Raw genomic sequence first — 25,454 nt, 5'->3', positions numbered from 1 at the left:
CATGTAAATTTCATAACTTTCTTCACCTAAAGCTATCATATGGCTTCAGAAAATGTGAAATACTGTTCATGAAGCTTGAATGTTTTAGTGTCCATTCAATGTAATTGCACGGAAAACAGCGACCATTTCTCCATTTGTGTTTCACATAAGAAAAAGTCAGGTTTGGGGCGACATGAATGGTGAGTAAACGATAAAAGACTTTTCATTTTTGGGCAAACTATTTCTTCGATGTGAGGAGCAGTATTTCTTATTTCAAGTGTCTACTCAGCATCTCTGTTTGGCTTTGCTTTGCAAAGGGAAACTATAACTATTTCCTCTTAAACTGTTATTAGTCCTGTCTCGATCACCTGTTAGTGTGCTTGTTTTGATCCAGTCTAATTGGAGTTAATTGGCATAATTGGAGCTTCAGTGCGATGCTTGTTTCCAGCTGAACTGAGTCGTTGAGAAGCAGTTCAAACACGATCTGCAGCGGAGTGTCTTGTAATCGCTCCTCTTGTGACACTAGGAGTCGGAGCAAACAAACAAAAAGATCATAACACGGAATCAGACACCTGCCGAGTTTTCCTCCTTCTTCCGTGTGCACGAGAGCAGAACGGCGAGGTAAATAAACCTGATTAACATGTGGCTCTAATGGCCGCTGCTGTGTGTGTGTGACAGTTAAACGGTGCTCTTGACAGATAGATACTTAAGAGCCATGCTCTCCTCCGTTGTTATCGCTTTTGGAGACCGTAATGAGTCTTTTGCTGTTAATGGGCCCTTCCCATGCGGAGGGGTCTCGGAGGTAAGCAGTAATTGTGTACCTGTACTTCTTGTACCTGATGGAAATGCCAAATGGGAGAAGAACGAAATGAAAAACAGGAGAAGGAATGCAGATGCTGCATGCTCAGTCCTGGGGAGGTTAGGAGACTATAGGTCTTTAAAATTAATTAAAGCTTAATCAGGATTTAATTTCATCCTTGAAAGCTGGGTGAAAGAGGCTTTCAAAAGAGCTGGTTTGAAAAAGCACAGTTCAGTGGTTTAGTAGCACAGCTCTGGATCTCAACTGGATTCCACACAAACGTTGGGGAAAACTGTTAAGATTTTGATAAAGAGGGTCCGTTCACATTTTGTAGAACAAAGAGTAAATTAATCTTAAATGAGAAGTGTGTAAATAAATATGTATTAATATATGTATATATATACACATGACACACACGACGGTTCGGTAATGGTTCGGTACTGCAGGGGGAGAAAGCTAAACACAAAATTGCTTATTTTTTCTTTTTCTATTTTTAATTAAACTCTTATATTTTTTAATATATCTTAGCTAATACTGTAAACTATAGGGAGCCCTTAATTACACATTACTATACTATTAAAGGTTACAATTAACAACAGCCCAAATTATTAAATTCAGTTGATATTTATTTTTTAAATATAATAATCAACACTCAAATAAATAAAACATGTACTGTAGTTTGCACATAAGGCAGGATATGCATTAACGTCTAAATCTAGTTATAAAGTTAATTGTGTACTCCAATTCATTTTTGAAACATAATCATTTACAAATACATTGTCTGTCATAACTTGTTTTCATGACAAATTTATTTAAACATACATTAAATAATAAGACATTACTAACAGGTTAAGTAAATATAATGCCTGAGGTAAATGTAATGCTACGTGAGATATTATTCTCAAGCTGTTTTATTGATATCTTTGAAACACTGGTTGAGAGATGTAAACAAACGTACAGAGTTATCGTTTCTTCTTCTTTTGCGCTTTTTACTGGTAGCACTTCTGCGCGCCCCCTTCTGGATTTGAGTGTGGATCGCCTGTGACTTAGTAGTGCAACTGCATGTACCGTACCGTACGGTTCGGGACTAGTACATGTACCGTTACACCCCTAATATATATATATATATATATATATATATATATGCCTAATTTGCATAAACTTTTTTTAAAAATACAATGTAATATTGTCTGTTAAATTCTCATATTGTATAATTCATGAATATTTAAAAATGGTATGCATAATTTTCATATTATATAAACCTAAATGAAGCTACAATACAAAAACAAATTGTTGTATTAATTTTATTTTCAATAAGCAGGGTACAATTCTCACTATTAACTAACCAGTCGTATTAACTACGACTTGTTCCTCAATGAACTCCTAATTACTGCTTATTAATAGTGTGGTAGTTGTCACGTTTAGGTATTAAGGGATGTAGAATATGGTCATGCAGAATAAGGCATTAATATGTGCTTTATAAGTACTAATAAACTGCCTATATCCTAGTAATATGCATGCTAATAAGCAACTAGTTAATTGTGAGAATTGGACCCTAAACTAAAGTGTTACCCCATAATCTAATAATTACTTTCATATTTACAGGGACTTTCTGCAGTATTTAGCTGCTATACTCCTCTAGAAAAAATAAATCTAAACATAAATAAAAGGTAACAATGACACATCCAAAAATAGAAAACTGTTGATATATTTTCTTTAGAATTTGACAGCTAATTTAAATCAATAATTAGTATCTTAAAAAAAACTGATATAGTTAGTATTCCATGATGTTGCATCAACAAGAAAATAAAAACAGACTAATATATTCCCACTGAGCGATTGAGATGAAAAATGTCACGGCGGTGGTGGCGGCTAATGTGGGTATTTCAGTGTATCAGGTCAAGCGCTGAACTGGGCTCTTTATTCACCCGAAGGCGCCTTGTGTTTCTCGATGGGTTCAGTGGTTTGGAGAAGAAAACACCCATTGAGTGTTTGGCATTTACAAACTGCATTTGGTGCGATCGGTCTGGGCACATATGGCAGGACAGGGGGGTGGGAGTAGGAGCTGACCTTTCAGATGCATAGACGGTGTAGTTATTGCACATTATATAGTCTGTAGGTTGCTATTTGTCAACTTTTTTGAAAGCTTGTGTGCAACACAAAAGCACAACGTACGTGTTTCCACAGCTAGAGTGAAGAACACGTCCTCATAGTGTCCACAAAACTCGCAAATGGCTGCTGGGAACATCAGTGAAGACCTCAGCTGCCTGGGTATCTTCTTATCTTACAGTCTTTCCTTTCATCTTAATATTACATTTCATGTGTATTTGGAGTCAGTGTCAATTAGAAATAATTGCTAAGGACATATGACAGCCTAATCAATGTGTATCAATGTATGTAGAGCCTCTAATTTCCTGCAAGGAGAGATAAACAAATGAATTAAAGTGCTAAAGGTGTTGTAAAGGTGTTTTTTTATTTTTTATGTATGTTACACAGAGGGGGTTGTTACTGCAGTTATTGATTTTTTTAATCTATAAATCACGGCTGTTTACATCTAGTCTGATGACATCTACATCTAATCCCCTCCAAATTGTTCTGATCTGGATGAGACTGGTTGAAGATCTTTGATTAGCAGTGTTTGTGAACATTTGAATGAAACTCATTTAAAAAGTCTATATATTTATAATATTCTGTGTGTGTGTGTGTGTGTGTGTGTGTGTGTGTGTGTGTGTGTGTGTGTGTGTGTGTGTGTGTGTGTGTGTGTGTGTGTGTGTAATTATTGAATGTTTTATGTTTAAAGCTACATCGTTCATTTTGTAATATTTTTAGAATCAAATGTTTTAATAATTAAGATAAATAATAATAATAATACAAAATAAAAGTATCTTCTCTGTTTCTCTCAGACTTTTGTATCCCACTCTATATTATCATGGTATGTAATATATCTGTTTTATTTCAGATACAAAAATAAACAAACAAATAAATAAAATATGATATAAACCATCTACTTCTGGTGTAGGAATAGAGGGACAGAAAGATAAAACACATACTTAATATTCAACAATATTAGGGATCTGACAGTTCTGACGCTGTTGTAACCGCTGAGCTGGATGATGACATCATTTTTTGCAGAACTATTTTATAGATGAAATGAACTAATTTAATAACTGATGACCTTTACAACAGATCTGAATCAACTCTAAACTTGACTTCAGCTGAACAACAGCCGAAAAGCATAATTTTCCTTTTATCACTGTAAATCTGCTTTGAAACAATCTGCATTGTATAAAGCGCTATATAAATAAATGTGACTTGACTTGGGCAAAGAGTACAGAATATAAAACCAGTGACTGCCAGTCCTGCGGCTCTAGAGTGTTAATAAACTCCCAGACTGGCATCTGGTCTGTGTGTCTGGTGAATCCCTCATCAATATAGCTGTGAATTTAAAAGTGTATTCTGTCCCTGACTCGACACAAAACTGGATGAAGGACACACTGTTCTAGATTAAAACTGGTAATTCTGTAGATAAATGGTCTATGCAGCCTCATTTCTCTCAAAACAATGCAAATGAATGGTAACCAGTGGCTGTCAAGCTTAAAAAATAACAAGAAAGCTCCATAGAAGTATAGTCCAAAGTGAGCTGTACACTACAGTAGCGGCCGAATGTGAGTTTTTTCTCAAGTTTGATTAAACCATCAAAATATCAGGAAAATATTTTAGATGTGGAAGAAATCAATGGAAGAACAAAACAGTAAACTTGGTTAAGGTATTTGTCTGACAAAATTATTTGACAAACAAGACAAACTACAGCTAGAGTTATTTTTTTCACTATGAAAAAAAAAAAAAAGCTCACAGGAAAAATCGTACAATGACTACACCATAGTTATTATTGTTTCATTGGTTATCTCTTGTTTTTGCATGTACTGTATGATCATAATTTTTTTTTTTTATGACTGCCTGGCCAGAAATTATGTCCGCACAATTTGGCATGTTTCATTGCGTTATCACAAAAATAAATAAATAAATTGACTCCAAGCACAACTACGCAATATGCTTACTCAATCTTAAAATAAAAAATAATAATAATATTTGAATTACGGGTGAAGATGTACATTTTCCCTGGCCACACATCACTTTTGGCCACAACTGTATATTCCAAAGCTTCTGAAACTATACAATATTTAAGGCTGTTTTCCAAACATCGTTCATTGCACTCAGGACATTTGATAACGTTTGTGCTTAAAGAGCGTAGGAGTGTTTGTTGTTTTCAAGCACTTGCCATTTAGAGACTTAAAGCTGCTTTCCATCCTCCTGTACTGTAGGTTGTGTCGTTATTTATTTCAAAATAATGTCTTTTTCTCTGCTTTAGGAAACAGGATTGTCAGCAGACATTTCGTGTGATGGCTTGTTCCTCCCAACTTTATAAGCAATTCCATTTCCTACACTTTTGTTCATGACTGCCGTACTTTATCCCCATGATACACCAAACAGGAAGCCGAAGGCTATCAGCAATGTTTGATCTTCTTTATTTTATTTATTCATTGTTGTCTTTTGGCACTCCCAATATTTGTATAAATTCATCTGCCATGTGGTGGATTCTGGGAATGGTTGAACATAAATGTGTGTGTGTGTGTGTGTGTGTGTGTGTACCGTTGAACATGGTTGAACATAAATGTGTGTGTGTGTGTCTGTGTGTGTGTGTGTGTGTGTGTGTGTGTGTGTGTATGTACCGTTGAACATGGTTGAACATAAATGTATGTATATATGTATGTACGTATGCATGTATGCATGTATGTATGTATGTATGTATGTATGTATGTATGTATGTATATATATATATGAGATACTGAAAACAGGAGTAAGGGCTGATGAAAATTCAACTTTGCATCTCAGAAATAAATTATTTTAAATTATATTAAAATAGAAAACATTTTTAAAAACATACAATTTTACATTCTAATAATATTTCACAATATTACCAATATTACAGTTTATATATATATATAAAATGCTTTCTTAATCTCTTTCATTCAAAGCACAAACCACAATCACCCCATCAAGGCCAAGCGCGTAGACCAGTGGTTACGAAACCAGTTACCAGCAAACACTGTTCCCACGAGCCACAACAATAAACTCAGGAGAAGAACAGAACATAAACCAGCTGGAGAAGAATAGTTGTTTGAACCCATCCATGTGAAAGAGAGACAATCGCTCACTATCGCACAGAAGATCAATAAATCTCCTCATCAAGCTCAGCATAAATGAATTTGGAAAGTTTCTCAGTGTCATAATTGCTGTAAGACTCACTTTATTCAATAGTAACGGCAGTGCAGCCATAAACTAAAACAGATCTTCTATATTGGATTTGCATCAACTAACCACAGCAGACATGCTGTAAACATCACCAAATGGAGAACGAACCACTTACACTGTGTTTTTTTTTTTTTTTTTTTTGGTTAATATCATTCTTTATTAGATTTATGTTTATAGAATATGATATTGTGTTGGCAGAGGGCAAGAAGGGAAAATAATCAGTGTGCTTGAGGAATGAGAGAGATGGAGACAGTGAGAGAGAAAAGCATGGGGTGAGTTGTATTCAGCTGTCACTCAGGCGGGTTTTATGGGTCTAGTACATACTATCAGTGTCTGGATGACAGTCACACCCTATTAATCTCTTCAAGACACTCACTCGTTCTCTCACGGGCTGTGTGTGCGTGTGTGTGTGTGTGCGCCGTAAAAATAGTTTAACAAATATGAATTTTTTTAAGAGGTCTTATATTTGGGTATGGAAAAACAGGAAACGGGATACAGCCTAATGTGATTATTAAACGTTGAAAGTGTATGACTTAATTAAAGAGGCCATATTATGCCGTTTTCCAGCCTTGATTTTGTTTTTGGGCTCTACTAGAATAGATTTTTATTTTTGAATGTTCAAAAAGCATGATTTTTTCACACAATTTACATTGTTTCAGCACCTCTCTTCCCAGTCTGTCAGTAACACTCTGTTTAGTTCCTGTCTCTATGAAGCCCCTCCTTCCGTAAAGCACAATGTGCTCTGATTGGTCGGCTGGAACAGTGTGTTGTGATTCGTGAACCGCAGAAATATCACGTCTCTTACCATAATTTCGAGTTTCAACACACTACTAACACAACTCAACAAGGTCTATGTCTCTTTTTATTTTTTATTTTTTCCCGTACGCCTTGGGTGGGGATTGTTTAAATGAGGAATACTGTGACGCGACGTTCCTGGAAAAAAGCTCAAGACTACAATTGATGAGTTCAGAAATGGTTTTATTGATATAGACCATAACTCTGTGACTTTGTGCTTTGTAACTTTGCAGAGCGTTTTCATGTTCAAACCGCAACATTGCACCCCAAAGACTGTAAAAATGCATAATATAAATAGGTCTTCTTTAAAGTAATTCAAGGTAGCAACGTGTTGCATGTTCTACAGGCTCACAGTTTCAGAGCATTTCACAATCAATGAATACTGCACATTTATGCCAACAGATATAGGCCTATACACTACATAATCATTAAATATAGTTTTAAGCAGAAATATTAAAAAACTTGGTGTACTTTTTCTAATTTGATCATTTAAATAATTTTGCTTTTAAATTCCTCTGTCTCGAAGCCCTGAATTTTGTTGCTCACTCCCACAGTGAAAGAGCAGAGAGCCGTGTCGTTTTCTTGGTCTTGAAACTGTTGATTAGAATTCATCTGCGGTGTCTCTCTCTCTTGTCTTTCTTGCTTTGTCTCTCACGTTCGTGTGTTTTGCAGGGAGTGTGACTGTGATTAATGTTGAAGTAGTCATCCTGTTGAGGACCAGATGCAGGAAAGAAGAAGAGAGGAGACATGTGGATGGTGTGAGATGAGTAGAAGGGGGAAGAGGGGGATGTTGAGAGAGAGCAGTCGCAAATCTTTGTCAGGATTGAGGATTCCTGCCAGCTGTGAGGCGGAAACCGCAGGAAAACCTCTGCGTTTTGGCAGGCACACGATACACACACAAACACACATTCGTCCAGTGTTGTGTAATAAATATTCAGACTTTGAGCAGTATTAGATCAGACATTTACTCACAAGTTGCCCTGAAGCAAAGCAATGGCTAAATGAATGAACACCAACCAGAGAATTGTGCCGTCAGAAAGGGTGATTTTAATCCAGTCAAATTGTTCCTGACCAGGCTCTTTAATGCAAAATACATTTATTTATTTGATAAAATACATATTTATAATTTATATTTTATAATCTTACAATTTATATTTATTTTACTTATGTCATATTATGTTATATTATTAGTATCATCATTACTGTCATTTATAATTGTTACAGTATTTGTTATATTTATATTTTTGTATATGTTATATTTGTATACATTATACTATACTTTATATTATTATTATTATTATTTATTTATTTTTTAAATGTGGCAGTGCAGTGGATGTACAGGAAAAATAGCAGGAAGAGACAGCAGCTCTGTGTGTGTGCTTGTGGATTTATAAGGAAGGGGATTGAAGCTTCTGCTGTGCTTTAGATAAGAAAATTTAAAATTGATCACAAAGTTCTCTCTCACACACACAGTGAGGGCTGGACATCTCAGTTTTGCTACACAATGTGTGGAGTGGTAATAACTGCTTTTTTTGTGTGAGTGTGTGTGTGTGTGTGTGTGTGTGTGTGTGTGTGTGTGTGTGTGTGTGTGTGTGTGTGTGTGTGTGTGTGTGTGTGTGTGTGTGTGTGTGTGTGTGTGTGTGTGTGTGTGTGTGTGTGTGTGTTGTTTAGAAGGTGGATCCTCTCTCAACATGGGGATACAAAAACTGCAGAAAAGCAATTTCACCTCTCAGCCTTACCACAGCTGTGTGCGTAAGAGAGAGAGAGAGAGAGAGAGAGAGAGAGAAAGAGAGAGAGAGAGTGAGAAAGAGAGAGAGAGAGAGAGTGCACACAGCCAGTAATTGCTAATGTGGAGCAAAGACGGGCCAACAGAGAGAGAGAGAGAGAGAGAGAGAGAGAGACTCAAAGGCCGCGATTCAGAGCAGGGTGACACTTTGCTTGAGTCACCATTTTAAAAAGCATCAGATGGAAGTCTGGATGATGTGTAGAGACAGACTGAGACAAGATGACTGCTAGACAAGATGTTATTTGAATACCCTGTGTGCACGTGTGTTTAAGGGTCATATAAGGGTGTCTTATTTGCTATATTCTGTACATGAGTCATGTCCCCACCACTTTTGGCCAGGATTGATCTTGTCCCCACCATTTTTTTAAACATCTCGCAGCGCGACTGTACCTAATACAATGGAAACATCTCCAGATGACTAGTAGAGTATTCATTTAGTTCATTTGTGTTAAATAAGAGGTGATCCAGTGCTGAAATGCGTTGTTTTTGAAATGATGTCGATTGCTTGATGCCGATGTTCTCATGTGGCTCGTGCAGAGTCTTCACAGAATCCTCAGAGTCTTCACAGCTCTTCTATCTATTGCTGTTGCGGAGACTAGGGCTGGGCGATATGGCTGAAAACTGTATCACGATATAAGCGTTTCATATCGGTCGATATCGATAATTATTGATATTTTTTATGACCTATTTAAAATAAGGACCAGGAGAGAAATATATAACATTTAAACATTTTTATTTTAAACTTAACCATCCTCTGATTATAATCCCCTCAGTTGTAAAGGTAGAAATGTCAACACAACCATGGAAAACACCACAATGAACACTTAACAATTATCTCTTAACATTAAGGTGCAAAATTAAAGAATACGTAAGAAATGCTTAATAGAGTGTAATAAAATAGTGCAAAGTGTTAAACATAGAGAAACCGACGACGGTCTTGCATAATTTGCAGACGACATTTCTTGTTTTATCAACAATTTCCTTGCTCGCTTCGGCACTCATTTTCCACTTATCACTCCACGCCGGTTCTGTTACTGAAGAATCCAACATGAGAAAACGATATGGCGCAACAACCATACTGTTACATGACTGGCTGTTAGCGTGTCACCCCAAGCGGCAACCTCCCTGTCGCTCTCTTGAAACCAACACGGAAGTGAATTATTTTTAAATTAAATGGCAATTCATCAACTGGCCGCTTGAGGCTGGCTGCAAAAGTGAGTCAAACTCCCCCATGTTGAAATGCCCAACTTTACAGCAGAAAAAAACATGTTTACAGCCTGGAGCAAAAAGTGGCTTTGGTCTATACAGCTAATTTTGCCCTTCATTACAACCGTGAGGGGGGTGAATTTTTTTATAACTCATCCGTTTAAATTATATTAAGCCTTACATTTCTGCATAGTTAAGGTTGTCCACTTTTGAGTGACAGGTGGATTCCCGCTGCTGTGGTCACTAGTCATCATTAGCCGTTTGTCTGCTGTCTGTTAGCCGTCACGTTACCTCAGCTCATTGTCTGACTGTAAAAATAAATCAATTCGGGAGCTGCCAAAATGGCGATGGTCGGCCACACCCACTTTAGGCTTCAAAAACGGTCTTCAGAAACCTACGGGTGACGTCACGGACACTACGTCCATATTTTTTTACAGTCTATGGTCACCCCCTACGTTGCTAGGTTACCAGAGAGTGAGTGCTTTTGTTCATGCAACCAAACTTGCTTCACAACCTCTGGTTTCTTCCGACGAAAAAAATGAATTATCAAACGTTTTATCGAACGCATTCTTTATTGATATTGATTACATGTCTATCGCGAAACATATCGCTATCGTTTTATCACCCAGCCCTAGCGGTGAAATCACAAAACAAAATGCACACAAATATGTCCATCTCTTGATCTACATTAACTGATAAACATAATTGATTTTAATAAGAAATAATATGAAGGTGGACTACAACCCAGAACCTCTGGCACTCTTAACAAAAGTTCCACCACCAGTACATTAGGACACACAAAAATTGAAAAAAGTAATAGAAAATGGTTTACCTGTTTTGTGTATTTGTGTGTGAACATCCATAAATGTGTGCATGTGTGTCGTTTAGCAGATGCGGGTGTGTATCTGTGTGTGTAGTCGCTTGTTTGACGTCCGTATGCTCACTGCAGTGTATTCACCCGTGAAAACAGGCTGTGTGTGTGATGGTACAACAGCTGTGCGTACAGTTGTAGCGCTTTGACAAAGCAATGGAGAACAGGAAGAAATGAGGGAGGGAGAGCGAGAGGAATGAAATGGGCAGTGGGTTAATTTGGAGGCTGTGCATGTTCACTCAGGTGTGTCTTCCTTACAGACGGAGAGGCGAGAAACACACTGTAGCCAATCAGAACGCTTGAACTGAGAAATGGGCTTCCATTGCAAAGGGCACATTCTCACGAAGCTATTAAACAAGTCCAATCACCCTCTCGTCTGACTCTTTCATCACACTGTGTGTGTGTGTGTGTGTGTGTGTGTGTGTGTGTGTGTGTGTGTGTGTGTGTGTGTGTGTGTGTGTGTGTGTATGTGTGTGTCTGCTCCATTTCTGAAAGTGGCAGATCAATTCACTAGCTAAGTCCACACAGCAGGGAAGATGGCTGTTTGGAATGATTTTTTTTATTCACTTGGATTTTCTTCTCTCTTTCTCTCTTTTGCAGCTCCGTCCATTGTTCCCATAATGCATCAGGTCAGTTCTACGATGAAAAGCATCACGTTGTCATGGCCACAGCCTGAACAGCCTAATGGAATTATTCTCGATTACGAGCTGCGCTACTATGAGAAGGTAAGGTGTTTGTGTGTGTACATGTGTGTATGTCCATGCGTGTGACTGTGAGTGTGTGTGTGTGTGTGTGTGTGTGTGTGTGTGTGTGTGTGTGTGTGTGTGTGTGTGTGTGTGTGTGTGTGTGTGTGTGTGTGTGTGTGTGTGTGTGGACTGGTAAACCCTACATTATGGGGACAAAATGTACACACAAAGATGCCAATATCCGAAATCCTTGTGGACATTTTTAGTGCCCATGAGGTGTTCTTCACATGTCACATTCATTTTAACACTTTTAATGCAGGACTGCAAAATGGAAGAAAGACACTCAAAGGTCTATTTCATTTTAGATTTGATTTGTTTCAATGAACTAATTAAAACAGTGGCTGTGATTTTGGCAACTAGGATATGTTCTGTCATTTGTTTGTCCTGGAATGACATTTCTGTTTAATAAACAGTGCTAATCGAACTGCAAACCCTAACTATAACAATTTAAAGTCCCCCTGTATTTAGTCATTTTATCCCTTAAAACTCATCTTTGATCACCAAAATGACATATTGAAACGTTTTGTCTTTGAAAAAAAATGTCTTCACGCCTTAAAATAGCTTGAATGTAACTCTACACTCTTGCCTATTTTTTTTATAAGCGGTTCTGTGAATATGTAATCTCAGAGATCCACTCGTTCACGTGATTGGTTTCAAGGTAGTTTGTGATGTCAGAAACACCAACGATTTCAAACCACGTTTTTGGGACTGTCTTTGGCTCACTGCAGTTTTAAAGAGAAAATACTCAAAACTGGTGTTGACTTAGGAATTTACACATGGTTTGTCTGAAAGTTGTGATGGATTTTTTTTTTTTTTTAATTAATCAACTTTAATTAATAAACTAAGATTTGTTTTTCTTGCAGGAACAGCATTCATATGCTTTAAAATGTTTCCAGACTCTTTGGGGAAAACTTGTGACTTTGAGTGTGTGTGTATATATATATATATATATATATATATATATATATATATATATATATATATATATAAACAAATTAGGGGAAGTGAAACTAGACACATGACTAGTTCTCAAACCTTGTGATAAGTAATCACAAAAACAGAGTTTGCTTGTGCCAATGACAGAGGGAAAAGGCTGGGGCTTTTGAACCAATTGAACCAATCATATTGAAGGTGACATGTTAGTCACTATAATCTTATTTCTTGTCTCGATTCTATAAAAACTGTTGTATCCGTGTTTTCTGGTGGGATTCTCAATGGAATTTGTCTGATATCCTCCGGCCTTGCTTCTTAGGAGACACTCAAGAACTGCTCGGGAAGATCTCCCGGCCGTGATTAAAGCATTTGAAGGACATTTGCTGAAGCATGTTTGTCGATTATTCCTGCGCAGGAAGTAAGCTAGTTTAGGGGAACAAGTTAGTTAAGTGACTATTATTGAACGGGGACGTCGATTTGTAGACGAGACCCAGATAGTTAGGTTTAGGGAAAAATCTACCACAAAGCATATTAAAAAACACCACATAGACATATAAACAACATTAAAAGCTTGATTTTCACCACAGGGGTCTTTATGAATTTGATGCTTTTATGCAAATGTTCCATGTTCCATTTTAGCTATGTTCTACTAAACTACAGGAACCTACTCCTCAAATCATAGTGAAATGATTGGTTGATAATATTGTTCAACCCTAAAATCTGATGGTTACAGCCATAAATCTATTAAAAAAGAAATTATTTTAATGACACTTTCATGATAGATAATCTCCTGCCAAAAAGTCCCGCCATTGTTTTTTTTATTATTATTGAATATTGTTTGTCTGAAATGTGACATTATAAAAGTAAAATGGAAGTGTGAAAGTTTTTTTTTTTCAGACAGTGCATTGAAGGGACGTCTCAGTGACCCCTTTGTAATGTCATTATGAGGAAGTGAGGTACAGTGGGTTGCTAGGAGACAGCATTGGCGGGAGGGTGGTTGGGTTCAGCCGTTTCTCGGGCCGGTCTCTGCAGAGAGATGCTGAAACACAGACCCTCTCACACCAATTACACCTAATGATTCCAGAGCCTCCTGTGCTGACACACACACACACTCTACAGCGTGTCACCCCTTTTAGAGACATCATGGCAGAGCATGATGGACACGCAAAATCACACGCATATACACGCTCTCGCCAGAAGTTATGCCTATATTCTTTGTGTGATGTTTCTTTGAAATGTTTTATATATCCATCCAGATGGCTGGCATCATGCACTCAGCCAAGGTCTGATATAAACACTTTCACTCACTACATTTTCCAGCTCTCCATACATTTGCAGACAGATTGATATATTCAGGGGTTAAATTGTGATTTATTATGTGGGGGGTATGCCCCCCCCCCCCAATAAATTTTTGGGAAAAATAAACCATTAAATGGCACTTTCTGGAGAGTTTTGTGCAAAGAAATGGAGAAATTGAGTCTTACATGATATGTGAAAAACTGCAAGGTTAAGAGCATATACTTTGCATTGTTGTAGTATCAACAAGTATTAGGACATTTAGAATTTGCATTACTGTTAATCAGTCATCACTTGATTACACATTGTATTGTATGTTATGATATAGTGACCTATCCAATGTGCCAAACATAATGTGCCACATGAAGAGAAAGTGCAGCATATGACAGTAGCAACAGTTGAGAATATTTGGGGCTGTGGTGACCAGGTCCACAAACTTCCTTCTCCCATTCTCTCTCTTTACTACTACAACACACACACAGACTACTATGCGTCATTTCACATCAAGGTATGCACACAAGTCACAAAAATAAAATCAAATAAATAAAATATCTTGGCAGTTTGCTGATAATCCGGTGTCTGAAGTAAAATGCTAAAAAAAAAATCACATGGTCAACCTAGTCTTGGTTATATATTTTTGATTTAGTCTTATTTTCCTTACCTTGTCATTCAAGGCCAGGGCACTTTTTGTACAAGCAACGTTGCGCTGAATTTGACAAAATTGATCTGCTGCTGCAGCAGCGGCCAGCAGCTCGTGAGTTTTTTTTTTTTTTTTTTTTTTTTTCAAGGCAGTAGAAGGTTCTGGAACTTTTGCGCGCTTCCACATCCCGCGCAACTACGGATCTCCCAGGAACATTCATTATATATTGCTCCATACATTTATCTGTGTCGGAGTTCTGAGTAGTAGGCTAGCCTACCTAGATGGGCATGGCATGCGCGAGCGGTGCGCGATCATGGTCGACTGACAACGAGATTAAGCAGCTGAACAAGAATACGGCCGTGTTCCGATTGTTCTCATCTCAGCTCCGCCGAGACAAAATAGACATGCCATTTCAAAAATCTTTCATTTATTGTCAGAAATATGTTTTCAAAACATCACTTTCATCAAATTTTATGTGACATAATTTCCAGTAGGCAACTGACTGCAAACAGGCACATCAGGACACAAACGAGCAGGCTTATGTACCGGGGCTGAGCCCCAGACTGAGCCCCGGCCCAATTTAACCACTGGATATATTCAAGGCTGTCCATATTTAATGAAGAACTACAGTAATATTGGTCACACTTTAGATTAGGGTGTGTGAACTATTAACTACGACTCTTACCTCAATAAACTCCTAGTTACTGCTTATTAATAGTTATTAAGGTAGTTGTCATGTTTAGGTATTGAATAGGATTAAGGGATGTAGAATATGGCCATGCAGAATAAGGCATTAATAAGTGATTTATAAGTACTAATAAACAGCCAATATCCTAGTAATATGCACAATAATAAGCAACTTAATAGTGAGAATTGGACCCTAAACTAAAGTGTTACCGAAATATTCTACACATCACTTTCATACAAAAACATTGATGACAGCATTTATGCTGTTTTTTTTTTTTTTGTTTTTTTTTGTTTTTTTTAAATACACAGCTATTTCTAAAATTTCAGCTTTTCTGTGGTGCATTAGGCAAGTGTCTGTAAGAATTTCTTTTTTAATGTAAAACGTTACTAATTATTAATATGTTGAGTTTTTTTTTTATTGTAATGGGATAGTTTGACAAATTAATCATATTGAACAGCCATAACAGTACTCATTACTTATGTCCAGAACATAAAACATAAGTTACCTTCTGCTGTTGTACATGGATCTCTGGGCATTAGTTTAATCTAGCTGTCAAATTCATAGACAGATTGTTTGATTTGTGCAGTGAGTTCGAGGTGTTTTTCGTATGGGTGCTTTTTGACTTTAAAATCTAATTGTTTAACATTTTTTTAGTTAATTAGTTGCATCAACACAGGTGTAGTATCATGAATTATAAATAAAATCATCAATACACAATATATTGCCCAGCCTCAACATCAAGTATCAACCAAATAAAAAAGCACAATAAGTTGTGGGTGTGTTCACACGTGGCAGGTTTGGTTTAATTAAAATGAACCCTGGTGTGATTGCTCTGTTAGTGCGGTTCATTTGAATAAGTGTGACATCAGAACCCTGGAGATGGGTCTTGGTCCACTTCAAAACGAACTCTGCTGCAGTTCGAATGAAATATAAATGCAACATAAACCAAAAACAGGACATGATGTCACAAGATGTGACCCTAAATAGGACAGAATGCTCACACATACTGTTTTTTTCGCGTTATAGTCGCGATGTTGCGCATCACAGTTCGGTACCGGCATTAGAACCACGTGTCCTCGCAAACAGATCTGCGTTTGTGTGTGTGACAGGGGGATTTCCTGCCGCTGTTTTGACTCCTTTACACATTTTATAAACTCTTCACAAGCTGGTAGAAAAAAAACATCATATGTAGGCTATGCACACACAACGAGCACATTTATCCCAGCACACAGCATTGTTTTGGCTGTTCGGTAAGTTCCGTCGTCAAATATAGGTAATAAAAGCCGACCAATCAGGTTGTGAATGTATCCCTATACTTGTTTTTTTTGTCCGGACTAGGGCTGCAAGATATTGAAGAAAAATGCGATAACTCATTAAATAATGCAATATTCAATGTGCGGTAATGCTTAAAGTGTGTAAAATAAACAAATTATCTTTAAATTATGTCACCTACATACTTGTTTCACATTCTTTTTGTGACAAGAAAACATCCCTACAGCTTCTGAAAGTGAACATCAGTGTTTTACTGTAGCATAAGAAGTATTATTTTAACATCAGTGTAAACCACGGGGTTTAGTGTTTCAGGTTATCCTACGATAGGTTTATTTAACAACAGAAACTGAATAATCAAATGTAAAAATAAAACACTGCTTAGTTTTCACTGTATGAATTAAATATATACTGATTCTTATTAAAGCTACAAAAGTTATTCAGCCAAGAGCAGTGAGTGATTTTTTTTCTTTGTCTTTTGTTCATGACCCCAGTTATCGCAAGCCGTTGCGATATGCATATCGCGATATCTACATTTGCAATATTTTGATAATTTCGATATATCGTGCAGCCCTAGTCCAGACCAAACAAACCAAGCAAACCGAACTACGAGTGTGAACACACCCTTTAACAAACCATCTGACGATAATTTCCTGTGTAAATTTACCATTGTTAATTGAAATTATATTTTGTAAGTTGTTACACCCAGCCCTGATTAGTAGAAACCACAATTTGTGAACGCATGCACAGACTTTTCTCTTTTTCATGTGGTGACTGAAGTCTACAAACACTGAACTGCACATTTCTCTGGAGGACAAATCTTTAACTATTGTCATTTCTGCAGTGATGTTTGGCAAGATAAATGAGCTACGTTATGAAAATTGGTTTAATCAAAAGCTTGGGGATAATAATGTCTATATCCGGGATTATTCTTTCCTCTCGACAATAGTTTACTCAAATGCAAATAGCACAAGTGCAGCACTTATTTCCTTATAAATATGCATGTCGTGTAATTATATGCTGATTTATAAAACAGGCGAGAAGGAGGAAGGTACTTCAGAATCAGACACCGCACAGAAAATATCATTAAAGTGTCTTTCTTTTAGGCATGAAAACATGAGCAATGTGGAAAGCGTGTTTCGGTGCTTCAACCTCATCTGCTTTTTGAGACCTTATAATTACAGACTTGTTCATGTTTTAGAAATATATTGGCAATATTGTTTTGATAACAGGTTTTTAAAAGGTTGTTTACATGGTTCTGATTAGGAGAGGTTGTAAAGAAGCAGACTGATGGCACAGAAGTGTTCAGACAGCTGTCACGAGATCTGCTATGTTAATGAGCTTGTATTGGATTGCAGGCCAGGCCCCTTCTGCTACTCAGTGAACCAATCAGAGACAGAGGGAAGGGCAAGTGTAATGTTTACAGAAAGATTAACTGTGATGTGTGTACTTTTTCATATATCCATTTTACATTGGTAACTATCAGTGGATACATTACAAGTATCGTGATGACCTTTTCAAGTTACAAGTAAAGTTACTACAAAATACCTAAAAGCCTTCAGCCTGCGGCTTATTAACTTAACTTTTTGTGTGAAAGGGCCTTTGCATTTGTCAAAAGTAGAACTTTTTTTAGTTATTCAGAACAAACAAACAAGCCCAGCCCATGTGAGAAAAAGTAATGCAAACATGACATACTTTGAAGTTATCTTTCCTTAAAAAGTAAATAAGTAACACAATTAGTTACTTTTTTAAGGGAATAGCGCCTATTATAACACATTACTTTTAAAAGTAACTTTCCCCAATAGAAGTATATACACTACCTATACGCTATTGTTCAAAAGTTGAATTGATAAAAAATACAGTAAAACACTATTGTAAAATATTACAATTTAAAGAAACTGTTTTCTAATTTAATATATTTTTAAATGTATTTTATTCCTGTGATGACGGAGCTAAATATTCAGCATCATTACTCCAGTCTTCAGTGTCACATGATCCTTTAAAAATCATTCTAATATGCCGATATTAAACATCTAATATGAAATATTTCATATTATTTTATAGTTACGAACAGAAGATGAAGTAACCAGTTCACCAACCAAGAATCACTATTGCAAATTAAGTTAATGGTTCAGAAATGACACACTTCAACTTTAAATCTACAAAGCCAGTTAAAAAAAAAAAAAAGGACGAGGAATGCGGATTATAAATAATGAAGTAGAGCACCTGGTGAAGGAGTCATATGTGTGAATACATTATTCTAGCTCCAGTCGAGCTCCTTGCACTGCATCCGTCAAGATGAGATCAGCGCAATTCCGCTCGAGGGTCTTTTTACGGTTCGCTTGACAGCAGGACTGGCAGATGCTTATTCTCCAAGCCACCGTGACAACCTGAGTCCATTTTTTCAGGCATGAGATCAAATTCGGTGGCTAAATCAGCAGTCAGCAGAAATATAAAAATGTGACGGCACATGCACACGCTGCAGGAGAGAACTGTGGGTAAGATTTAAAGTTTCAGCTCTAATTGAAGCCGTCCTGCTACTCATTTTGCATCACACGTGATCTAGTTTCACAGCTGTATGTGATTATCTTGTACCGTGTTCTAAGCAGCCGCAAAGCCAACATGAACGTGCGTGACTTGGTTTAGACTTCGCAAATGAAATCCATGTAGCGTTATACTGTACATGCACAGGGACTCTGAATTTGCGAAACAAGGGAGTTTCTCTTTAGAGTGTCTTTGGTTGAATCAGTTCTGCAAACAGATGTTCTGTACTTGCTTCTCTTGCCTAAAGGTCCAGCAAGCTTACTGGTTGCTACAGTTCTCATTATCTTCTAGTAACTCAGCCGGTTATTTAGCCTGACTTCGTCATACTCATATTCTAGTCAGAATGTGAGTCTGATACTGCTTCATAGGGCTTTTATTATGGGGCGTGTCTCAACCGAACCAGAAAAACAACAACAACTCTCCACTCAATTGGATAGACCTACAACCAATCAGAGCAACGGAGTAAATGACGCATGTTCTTCATTCATACTGTATTTTCAACCAACAAAATGTTCCTCTTTTAAAATGAATGCGCTGTGGATATCTTCTATAACAGACGCGATGGCGGAATCTACACATGATGTTTCATAAACAAAGTTCGGGAGGAGCACGTGCAAATAATCAATCCAATATCAACTTGTCATCAAACAATACCATGTCTAACGTTACCCTATCTATCAGCATGAGGAAGCATATTCACTCTGGCAACTTACCTAACACTCCTTGACAGTTTTTCAGCATCCCTCCACCACCCCGAATCCTCACTCTTGTCTTGTTCTCTCACAACCAGGAATACGGGGGGACTATGGCTACCGAGCCCACAGCCCTCTCCTCGGACAGCACGTCATATACGCATTTATTCTATCTGACTTATTTGTGTGAACTCGTTAAATCTCATATACGCATTTATTCTATCTGACTTATTTGTAAGTGTGAACTCGTGAAATCTCAATTCTCCAGCGGCAGTCATCTTTGTTGTAAACTAATTAAACCCAACCGCTCTTTGATGACGTGGGTGATTACGTAAGCGCAGATCATCTGTCCATCATCGATTAAAGCCCGCCCTGGCAATTTGATTGGCTCGGCCTTCTGGGAGCCGAGCATAATTACTCTTCAATGGATCGAGTCCAGACCGAACTTCCCGACCAAAAAATGTTGTGGGCGGGGTTCGGGCTGGCACCCAGGATACCGGTTATTATTTTCACAACCCAAACATTAAACAGATCTTTTCTGATGGGGTCACGGACAGGAGAAACTAAAACTTATTTAGCTTTAAAATATTTGTATGTAAAATAATAAATGAATAAATATTTAAATTAAATTTATCAATTATATTTTTCAATTAATGTTTTCAAAGATAAATGGGATTTTCTATAATATATACATATAATACACTGACATCAAGTGGCGACCCAACACAAAATCATATTTTAATGTTTAATGTTTGTCTGGCTTTCTTTTTTTTTTTTTTTACCTTACATTGTTTTGGTTTCTGGTGCTATTTTTCTATTATTATTATAACTATGTCAATATTAAAATTTGAAGAAAAGAAAATGCTTTTTTATGTATATTTAGTTTTTTTTTTATAGATTCAACTATATTGTAATCAATAATAATAATAATAATATGGTAACTTTTGTTTAGGGCTTAATTCTCACTTTTAACTAGTTTCTTATTAGCATGCATATTACTGTTTATTAGTATTTATAAAGCATATATTAATGGTTTGTCTGCATGACGATATTCTACATCCCTTAATCCTTCTGTCACAAATCACGATCTCAGCCTGTGTTCATGTCTTGTGTGAGGACTTTTGTGTTATTTCCTGTCGTGTGGCATGTTTTGTAGTTTCATGTTGATTAGGCTCTCCAGGTGTGTCTTGTTAGTTCCCTTGGTTACCCTCGTGTGTTCCCTTGACAACCACAACCACACCCCTTGTTAGCCTGTGTATAAATTGCCCTTGTGTTTCTCTTGTGGTTTGTCAGTCGTTGTTTGCTGTACTATGTTCCTGTCCTGAGTTTCTTTGTTTGCCCTGTGTTACCTGCACTGTAAAGCCGAATAAGTTAGCAGAACTTAAAAAATTTAAGGCAATCGATTGCCAAAATTTTTTTAAGTATTGAAATTCAAAGTTTTAAGTAAGCAGAACTTAAGATTTTAAGTTTGTACTTAAAAATTTCAAGTTAAGAACAATTAAAATCAGGATACACTATTTCATACATTTAACTTAAAACCTGCAATCTCAATGTGAACACTTTCATTAGTATTAACTTATAGTTTAAACAAGCTAGTTTGCTAACATACTATTAAGTTATCATGCTAACAATAGTATGTTATACAGCACTTGCTGTATGAGTGCAACAATATAAAGATTTTATTTGCTCTCAAATGAAGCCGCATGCACCACTTGTCACCATGATGGTAACTATCCTAAAACCAACATTAACAGAAATTCTTCTAAATTAGCATTATAAAACATTAATTACTACTAAATCTCCCACTTAACATTAATCTTGCACAAAAAAAACATTATATTACACTTAATTTTAGCATTTATTCTCCCATTCAAGTGCCATCAGCAAAGCATGCTGGGAAATTGACATCCCAGCCGTTTCAGTTAAACTTAAGTTTGTTTAAATTAAAATGAATCATTTCATAAAACTCAAAACAATGAAACAGTTTAGTTTACTTAAAATATATCAGTTCTGTGAACTTGAAAGAAAAAGAAAGTGCTAAATACTCATAAAAATTTATTTGACTGAACTAATTAGTTCAATTTAAGTTTGTCCTACTCAAACCAATTAATTATTTTGAGCGTTAGGGTTTACAGTGTGTTTGTATCGTTATTAAAGTAGTACTTGCATTTGGATTCTCTCTCCACTTCATCCCTGCCTTTCTGTACCAGATCAACATGAAAAACTACAAAACATGGCACAAGACAGGAAATAACACAAAAGTCCTCACACAATACATGAACACAGGCTGAGATTGTGACAGCTACCCAATACCTAAACTTAACAATACCTTACTAACTATTAATAAGCAGTAACTAGGAGTTTGAGGTGTGTGTGTGTGTGTGTGTGTGTGTGTGTGTGTGTGTGTGTGTGTGTGTGTGTGTGTGTGTGTGTGTGTGTGTGTGTGTGTGTGTGTGTGTGTGTGTGTGTGTGTGTGTGTGTGTGTGTGTGTGTGTGTGTGGGGCCAATCTACAGCCCATATGTGTATTTTTCCAAAAATGTTATGTATAGAAATTGTTTAATATCCAAGGTACACATTTGTAGTAATTGTGCAGTTAGTTCTCATACTGTATTTTCAGAAAATGTTGGAATATTTTTCCTCCCCAAATTTGTCACTAGTACACCACAATAATACACAATTAAATAAGAAGGGTTATATTGACCTATTAAGATTTTGTTTACATCTACCTTGTAAATATATGTTTTGCTGTTTTATTATAAAGTTTTCACAGGTAAATCAATAACAATTACAATTTTAACAATATTTCAAGTGTAATTTATGAGATTTGTTGCATTTTGAATCCAATCTTTCTTTGTTAAAGGCATAAAGTTAATCATACTGATTTCAAAGTTAAGGATTCAGTCATTTGAATATACACTGAACCAAACACTATCATAACATCTTAGCTGATAATTCTAAATACCTTTGACAAAACATCCCATGTTCCGGTCGTGACTGCACATTTTCGGTAGTGAAAGTAATGTTTTGGTAGCAACCACATCAAATTACAGAATTTTAACTCGCATACTAAACACTACTAAAACATTAAAATGCTAATGATAGAAACATGACTGTTTCGGTAGTGACAATTTTAGATACTTTTGAGCCTAGCTCAAAGATGCTAATCAGCACATGATTAAGCACAGTTCTGAACAGTTGTTAAAAACTACATTTTATGGAATAACACGGACAAAAGTTTGCTTAATTGCAGTAAAAAAAAAAGTGTTTGATAGTGACGTTCCTTAAAGTTACACACAGATTTTCAGACTTTTGAACACATTTACCTCAAAATGATGGGCCATATCTACTCACTATGTAGCTATGAGAGAGAGGGACACGGGAATATTTCCTGATCAAAATTAAAGGGGTGTAGTCAAAATCAGTCTCAGCCAATGGACTAAAACATACACTGTTTTGTTAGTGACATGAAAATGTGGGACACATTTTTTTTTTACATAAAGTTTCATGATTTACAAAAGAAAAAAAAAAGGATATTTTTAAAAACAACAATGTAAAAATAATAATAATTATATTTCAATATCATTTTTATAAGTTGATATTTAGGGGTTTGGTTTCGGGTGAACTACCTCCCAATTTCAAGTGCACAATAAATGATGATTTTATATTAATTAAGCTTACTGATATTTTTAATATTATTGTTGGTTTCAATGAATAGATAATAGAAGTATTGTTGTAAACATCTAAGATTTGAATACTTAAATGATTTTAAATGTGTTTTTTTTTTTTTTTTTTTACAGTTTTCAACAGTTTGCACAAATTCTGTAGAATTGCCCATATACTGGATATATTATTACAAGACAGACAATGCTTTCCATATTTTTAAACAGATTTATCAATTATATTGTAGTATTATTATATTGTTATTATTATTATATCAGTATTTAAATTATTATTATTATTATTGATAATAATTTGAATCATAATCATAATAGAAAAACAGCAACATAAACCATAATCAAAAACGATTAAACAAAATAGAAACCAGACTACATTAAACAGGGTCTTGTGTTGCATCACATCTTGATGTCCAATGTCAAATGTAAATCTGAAGCGAAATCTTCTGAGAACCACCAGTCTAATCTAACCTCTCCACTATATGTTTTTGTGGCTGTGCTTGCTCACTGCTGGAGGGGCTTCAGTTTCTCACCTTTGCTGAGACTCTCCACAGAACTTCCCAGCTCCCTTCAAAAGAGCTACAGGCTGCCACAACTTAGCTGTCAATTACCAGCAGAAGCTGTCACTTCCAGTAACGCAGAAGGCTACGCTGCATCTCCCATACTGGGTGAGATAACTACCTGGACCCTTATAGATGTAGTGCTGGTTTTCTGGGGCAAGGGTTCATGAGTTTCTAACCTCAATCATCAAGGCTAATGGAGAACTGCTGAAGTCTGGCCCAGTGCCGCCACATTTCCTGTGCTCCCCTAAATGCTGTGATGTGCTCCGGTAATACGAAGCCTGAGAGATCTAAAATCAGCTACGCTGAACTCCACGACCCTGTCCGGCATTTACAAACAGATATGGGATGGTAAGTTGCAATCTCATAAAAATGCCTAGTGTATTCGAGTTCTGCCATTAGGCGAATGTGACCAGGCTATTAAAATCATCGCTTGCATAAAACACTCTCTAAAAGCCTCTTGGAAGAGACATTTCCCCTAACACCATCATATTCTGTGGTTTATTTACTGCAGTAAAACTTTCAGCTCTGTAACCCTGAATGCTTTGAGACCAGACACCTGCATGCACTTACATCTCACCCAGGTCATCCGTACTGGGAATCTGAAAGGTGTGGGTCACAGCCAACCCCTGTGCAACCATCAGCTTTAGCCCCCACCCGGTGAGCAAAAACTGGTGCTGGAGTGTAAATCTGATCCGACCGAGAGTTGTGTCAAACTCAAATGACCTGCCGGCAGTTGAACAGTTGAAGCAGAGATTTACATTGGCTGCAATTTTTTGACTCATTACTTCAAAAGTTTCACATAAACTATGTAAAGCCTTACATATGAAATATTTGTTTAACGTTTTATTGGACGGTTTATTTGGAAGTTTATTGAACCTTTAGACAAAATAATAAAAATAAAAAAAGTTACATATGCATTTTTGATAGATCAGATGATGCAATTCTGATAGATCATAAAAATGCATATAAATATAATTTGTCACTCTATATCTTCCAATAATATGTCTAAGTAATATGATATTAAAATGCTTAATTATGTAGTTTAAATGTATGGATAATCAAGTAAGACTAAGTTGCTTCAGTCCAGTAATTGTTCATCTTGATTCAAGATTGTGTACAACAGATTGTGTACAACAGATTGTGTGTGTGTGTGTGTGTGTGTGTGTGTGTGTGTGTGTGTGTGTGTGTGTGTGTGTGTGTGTGTGTGTGTGTGTGTGTGTGTGTGTGTGTGTGTATATATGTGTATATATATACTGTATATATATATATATATATATATATATATATATATATACATACATATACTGTATATATATATATATATATATACATATATATATATATATATATATATATATATATATATATATATATATATATAGACACACACTTAATCATGTACCCTAATACAGTGTATTGGTGTATATGTAAAGTCACTTTTTGTCATCTATTAAATGATTTGCTTATCTGTCACTATAACGTAATGTCTTTTTATTAATGCATTATATAAATTTTCTGAAATATTTTGACGTGATTAATTGGGTCTGATTTGATTGGTTTGATAATTGCCGTAGCATTTAAATGATTTGCTTAAAAATGTTCATTGATTGACAGCTCTAGTTTTTACTTAAATTGTTACAATTTAGTGTGACAATTTTC

At 36.2% G+C, this 25,454-nt stretch overlaps 1 protein-coding gene across 1 annotated transcript in view; it reads left to right on the top strand.

The window, feature by feature from the left end:
- The window catches only part of ephb1 (EPH receptor B1), a gene marked incomplete at its 5' end in the record, with an annotated part of 246,297 nt that overhangs the window by 172,785 nt on the left and 48,058 nt on the right, over positions 1 to 25,454 (top strand). Inside the window, one exon of the mRNA XM_081375455.1 lies at positions 11,350 to 11,474. Coding sequence (XP_081231581.1) covers positions 11,350 to 11,474 — 125 coding nt within the window. The remainder of the gene's footprint in view (positions 1 to 11,349; positions 11,475 to 25,454) is intronic.

Source organism: Scardinius erythrophthalmus (genome assembly GCF_964197995.2).
Source record: "Scardinius erythrophthalmus genome assembly, chromosome: 9".
In the NCBI taxonomy this organism is placed as follows: Eukaryota; Metazoa; Chordata; class Actinopteri; order Cypriniformes; family Leuciscidae; genus Scardinius; species Scardinius erythrophthalmus.
The sequence above is the reverse complement of the archived record's forward strand: the minus strand, read 5'-3'. Positions and strand labels throughout refer to the sequence as shown.